Consider the following 6,291-nt stretch of genomic DNA (forward strand, 5'->3'; position numbering starts at 1 on the left):
CAATGCACCCTCAAATACCAGCAGTGGGGTTCTGATTCCTTTCTCCCCGAACCTCTTGGAGCCAAAGATGCCAATTTCTCAGCTCCCAGCAACCTTCTGAAATGTAAGTCTGGGCTTTCAGAAGGCCCTGACTCTTGCATTCCCAGGTTTGGAATCCAGGTCCCTACATCTACTGTTCCTTTCATAATAAAGTCTTAGGTACCCATCACCAAATCCTGGCATCTCCAGATGCAGAAATATGACATTTCAGTGGTTTCCAGAGTGAATTTCCCAGCATCTCAAAATCTAATGTCCCCTGCCCCAGACAATGGGAGGGTCCCATTATCTACCTCCTCCTGGTTTCCCAAGTCTGGATGCTCAGTCATGTCCTCCAAAATCCCAGAGATCCTGGAATACCTGCCGTCCAGGGTCAAGAGATCTTCTCCATGAATTCCAACCCACCCTCCTCTCCATAAAATCTTTAGGTATCAGGAGGCAGGTTCATGTGCTCCAACATTCGGTGACCTTGGGAAAAAAATCACATTTGGGGGGTCAGGAACTAGATTCAAAGCAGCTCATGGGGGTCCAACCTCTGCTGCATGTCAGGAACCTTGCCTACAGAAAGGAGAGTCTTTGCCTTTTTGCCGTGGCTACCAGGAAGCCCAGAACTCAATCTTGAAAAAAAGGAAGTCATTCTCGACTATCTAGTGTGTACTGCGTCGTTTCACTGGGGTCTGGAAATACAGAATCTTTTCTCAGTGCCAGGGACTATTCAAATCAGTCCCTATGAATCACGTCATTTAATTCTAAGGATAGCAACATGAGATGGGGAAAGCCAGGCTGACTGAGGTGGGATCTTTGGCTCAAGATCAAAAGGTGCTGAATGAACAGAGAGGGCCCTGCTTCATGTCATTTCTTCTCGCCTAAAGATCGGGGCAGCGGGTGAAAAGGACCAGGATGGGGTGGCTCTGGTTTCCCCTCCCAGTCTCTTGCCCCTCTTTCCCTTAATCCCCAGAAGTAAGTTGCAGAAACTTCCACAGAGAAGCTTGTTTCAGTGTCTTCTGTTATCTTGGTATCAAACAGGTGACCATGAGCACCGGCTCTGGTCTCAGACAGGCAAGTCCACGGCTCAGCTCTGGGCCTTGGACCGGGTCTTGGGGGGATGGCCCAGTCCCGTTCCAGGTCAGGATGGGGCTGCTGGGACACAGGTAGTAGGCCCAAATGGTCAGTTCCTCTTCATGGTTTCCTTGACCCACTCCAAGTAGCTGCAGACTTTGGTACAGACACCGGGCTTGGTGGTCGTGTCACAGGGGACATCGCCCCAGGACACAATGCCCTGCAGGACACCCCCACAGACCAAAGGTCCCCCAGAGTCGCCCTGTGGGAAGAAGGGGAAGCTTGCATGGGAACCCATTCCCATCTTCACCACCATTCAGAATCTCAGACAAAACCCAATCCACCTCTACCCCCATGCAAACCCATCCCAGCTCAACTCAGGAGGACTCAATTTAATCCAAACCAATCGAACCCAACCTCAACCCAACACAGCTCAATACAACCCATGTCCAGCTGCAACCCCCACCCAGCAACCCAACCCAAACCAACCTCTCACTTTTGCCATTCAAAATCTAACCTAACCCACGTCCATCCTCACTTGCAACACAGCTCAGCCCCAATCGTTTGCATCCCAAACAAAATTCATCTCCGTCCTCCATTCAACCTCGATATATCTCCCATCTGAAAACAAGCCAAACTCATACCCATCCTCAACGGCCAGCCCAAACCACATCATCCACCCCAAACACAACCCAAACCCATCACCTCTCTAAGCCCATCCCCCACCTCACCTCCATCCTAAGGGCCCTTCATTCTCCCTTCCTCAAACCTATCCTCAGCATCTTCCCTGGCCCACAGCAAGCAAGACCCGGCCCCCTGTTCCAACTCCCAAACCTGTTTCCCCGCCCTTTCCCTTCCTTCCGTGGCTGCCTGTCAGCTCTGACCTCACAGGAGTCGGTGCCTCCGCCCTCCACGCCCGCACACACCATGGTGTCCATCAGGTGCCCTGCATAGTCCTTGTTACAAGACGCGGTGGAGATAATGCTGATGTTGGCACAGTGCAACGTATCCGGGAGTCTCACTGCAGAGGACAGTAGAGTTGGAGCGAATCTGTAAAATTTCAGGCCCTTGTCCCCTCCGCCCGAGAGCCCTGGAGAATAAGGTCCTCGAGAGAGGCCCGACAGGTTCCATCCTTTTACGCACGCACCTTGTGACTCGGGGCTCCCTGTGGCCCCAGGCTGCTTGTTAGCCACCAGGCCCCAGCCGGACACCACGCAGGCCTCGCCGGCCTGGGGGCAGCGCGCGGGCAGCGGGACCGGGCGCACTTCGGCGGTGACACGCACGGGTCGGGTTAGACGCAGTAACATCAAGTCGTGGCGGTGGTTCCGCGCTTCGTATCGAGGATGTGGGATGATGTGAGAAACAGTCCGCAGTCGCTCCGGGCCATCGCGCTTGCGCAGATTGTATTCGCCCAAGCGCACTCTCAGGAAGCTGTGCGGGCGGGCGAGTGGTTACCAGCAAGCGGAGTGAGGAGAGGACAGAAATATCAAAGGGCGGGTAACTCGGGGTCCCCAGACCCTTTGGGAATCTGGAGATCCTGTTACCCTTTCTCCAGGGCCCTGGAGCCAATAGTTCCAACCCCTGCCCCTCAGAGACCAAGGTGCCAAAGTCACACACACACCTGGAACTCAATCCCCCGGTTTCAGCTGGTTTTTTTTTTTTTTTTTTTTTTTTTCTCCTTCAAAATCTACGATTCTCAGATTCCTAGACCCTCCCGCCACGCCACCTCAGGACCCTAAGCTTTCATACCGGGTTTGGCAGTGGGCTGCAGACAGCACCCATTGCGGCGAGATGGGGGAAGCACCGCAGTTGAAGCGTCCATGCTTAAAGAGGGCCACCTGCCATGGCTGGGAGTGGGGCACACAGTCCTCACCCCTCCGCACCTTGTCACTGTCATCCTGGGCCACTGAGAAAGGAGAGAGAGGCGATCCCTGAGGAAAGAGCCCTTTCCCTTGCACCCTGCACCTTCCTTGCACCCTGCCCTCACCACACATTTTCCAGATATTGCCTTCCCCCAAATTCTTAAGATGTCCCTGTTGTTGTCTTTGTTGTTGTTTCGGCCAGTGGCATGCAGAATTTCCCCAACCAGGGACCAATCCGTGGCCCCTGCAGCAGAAGCCCCAGATCTTAACCACTGGACCGCTAAGGAAGTTCACTGCCTTTGTTTTAGCCCCTGCTATTGATTTTTTAGCACAACTTTCTCTCTAGCTTTTACAACAGCTACTTTAAACAAAAAAAAAGGGTTTTTTTTGGCCATGCCACATGGCATGTGGGATCTTAGTTTCCCCACCAGGGCTTGAACCAGGGTCCCCTGCGGTGGAAGCACAGTCTTAACCACTGGACAGCCAGGGGAGGCTCCAGCTGCTGCTTGTTCCCTCCAGAACTGTGTCCCTGCCCTTAGCCCCCACCCATTTGATACAGGACTCTGGGAGCGAGGACAGGGAGAGGACAAGAGGGCAGGAAGCCGTCTGTGAGAGGAAGTGGAGACAAGAATGATAGATTCAGGTCCAGACAGATGGTCACTCGGAACGAGCCATTCAAGGTCACCGATTGAGCTGTCACAGCCATCACAAAGATGTGGCCTCTCAATATGTATGACACAAGTCTTGGCTCCAGAGTCTGGACATCTCAGCCAAATGCAGTGTCTTACAAGGACACAGATGTGGCCACACAAGGTCATGGGCAAACATAGGGACACAGTCAGTTTTCTAAACGTAGGAACTGATATTGCCAACACTTTAAGCTGCAATTCATTTGCACATACGTGGGTTGCAGCTCTAAGAATCACAGCACAGAACTCCATGTGTGTATGTGAATAGGGGTAGTTAGGACGCCAGCATGTGTATGTACGTGTGTGCATACACACACATTTACAGACCCAGATTTGGACATAGAAGCTCAGATCAAGTGTCCTGTGTGTATCTGCATATACAAGGTCACAGGCTTGCATACTTGCTCATGGGGTCTCAACAACAAAATGAAATCTTTAGTAAGGGTCCACAGGAAGAGGCACCAATACACACTCAGGTTCCCAAAGACTGGTCACCAACATGAGTCTATAGTGTAGTGGTTAAATCTGAAATGATAGAGTAAAAACTCCTGTATTCAAACATTATCTATAAGCCTTTGAGCAAATTGACCTCTCTGTACCTCTATTTCCTCATCTGTAAAATGGGATTGTTCTAAGAATTAAGTGGGAGAGAGAGCAAGAGAGAGAAAGAGAAAGGGTGTGTATGATGCCTGGGGCACATTGTAACTGCTTAATAAATATTGAAGTGAAGTGAAGTAGCTCAGTCGTGTCCGACTCTTTGCGACCCTGTGGACTGTAGCCTACCAGGCTCCTTCCTCCATGGGATTCTCCAGGCAAGAATACTGGAGTGGGTTGCCATTTCCGTCTCCAGGGGATCTTCCCGACCAAGGGATCGAACTGGGGTCTCCTGCATTACAGGCAGACGCTTTAATCACTGAGCCACCAGGGAAGCTAAAGGACATATAGATTTACTTATGTAGGCACACATGTGGATGTTTAAGTCATCAACACAAATTTAGCCAAGGAAGCCAGACATATGTGCAAATTCACATAAAGATGGTCAAGGTCAAAACTGTGACTCCTTCCCAAGCCACTTTGTGGAGTTTCAGAGTTATAGAACCGACCCAGAGGGCCAGAATTCAGATGTGAACCCACTAGATCAGACCCAGGGAGACTTGGAAGACAGAGGTGGCATTCAAGGTCAAAGACACATTGCTGGAGACACAGGCAGCCGGGGCAGGACACATTTATCCATCTCTAGATCAGCCTTCAAGTCACTGCCTTGGTGTTCAAGGTCACTAACTGCGTTTCACAGTTGGGGACCAGGTTCACACGTGTGGTCGGGATGTAGACACATAGGGTAACCCGTGCACACACACACACTCCCCCCACCCACACTGCACTGTGCACAAGTACATGAGCAGGGAAGGGTCAAGATCATGACCCCCTGCACTGGGCAATGGGATATGTCCCCTCAAGGTGACAGCTCCCTAGGCACACAGAGACGCACACCGGGGCAGGCTTCACACAGCCATACCAAATGACCACACGCTACCCAGCTCCGGGGTCAGGAACTGGGCCAAGGGCCCTGGCCAGGCTGGGGGCGGGGGGAGAACGCGGATGTGGTGGACAAGGGGCTTAACACGGGAAGGGTGGGGTTGTCCTACGGAGAAGGTCGGAGGGTGCGGGCTGAACAGCTGGGCACCGAGGCTGCACCTGGCCAGTCAAAGCTGGAGGAGGGTGGAGGCCCCCGTCGGGTGCAGCGGGCAGGTGGGGGGATGGGGTGGGGGCAGAAAGGAGGGAGCATGGAGAGCGCCAGAGGGGAGGCTGGCAGCAGGGTTGGGGGGAGGTCTGAGGGGCCCCCAGGAGTGAGGGTCATGTGGGGAGAGGTTAATTACAGTCCACCTTCTGCTTGTCCAGAGTAGAGGCATCAGGTTACACTTAATTTCTCCATGGGAGGTGGCTGAACCTGGTCTGGAGTTCTCCTGTCACCTGGAGTCACCTTGACCTAGAGGCTACCCCTCTCTGAGTCACAGCCCCCTCCCCTGTAAAATGAGGGCAGTAGAGCCCACCCATGGGGCTTCCCCAGGGGCTCAGCAGTAAAGAATCCATCTGCAATGCAGGAGATGCAGGAAGACGCGGGTTCGATCCCTGGGTTGGGAAGATCCCCCGGAGGAGGGCATGGCAACCCCCTCCAGCATTCTTGCCTGGAGAACCCCGTGGACTGAGGAGCCTGGTAGGCTGCGGTCCATGGGGTTGCAGAGTTGGACCCAACTCAGCACGCACGCATGCATAAGCTTTACCTACATCGTACTACGGAAACCTCGCTGTTATTGTTACAGGGAGGTCGTCTTCTAGAGAAGGCGCGCGAGGACCAGAAAGGGAAGCAATTTCCTCAAGGTCACACAGCGAGAAAGGGGCAGCCCCAGAACCCGAACTCAGGTCTGGGTCCTCCGAGGGCCATGTTCATCATCACGGGGACTCTGGAGCAGCCCCGGGCCCCTGACAGCGCTTGGGGTAGGGTGGAAACCCCGGGGAGGTGGGGGTCGGCGGGTGGCTGAGGTGGGGGTGGGGGCAGGGATTCTCAGATGGTCCCCTTGGATCCGACCTGGGCCCACCTCACCTGCAGACGCCAGCAGGAAGGAGAAGGTGAGGAGAAGCCACAT

The 6,291-nt window shown here is 53.6% G+C and overlaps 1 protein-coding gene across 1 annotated transcript; it reads right to left on the minus strand.

The window, feature by feature from the left end:
* Positions 1-1,204: 1,204 nt before the first annotated feature.
* KLK15 (kallikrein related peptidase 15) lies at positions 1,205-6,291 on the minus strand. Its single transcript, XM_052656119.1, has 5 exons — positions 6,244-6,291; positions 2,845-2,993; positions 2,243-2,526; positions 1,980-2,116; positions 1,205-1,357 (listed from the first exon to the last, which is right to left on the minus strand). Exons 1-5 carry the CDS (start codon positions 6,289-6,291, stop codon positions 1,205-1,207), a joined length of 771 nt encoding a protein of 256 aa, XP_052512079.1.

Source organism: Budorcas taxicolor, chromosome 18 (genome assembly GCF_023091745.1).
Source record: "Budorcas taxicolor isolate Tak-1 chromosome 18, Takin1.1, whole genome shotgun sequence".
Lineage (NCBI taxonomy): Eukaryota > Metazoa > Chordata > Mammalia > Artiodactyla > Bovidae > Budorcas > Budorcas taxicolor.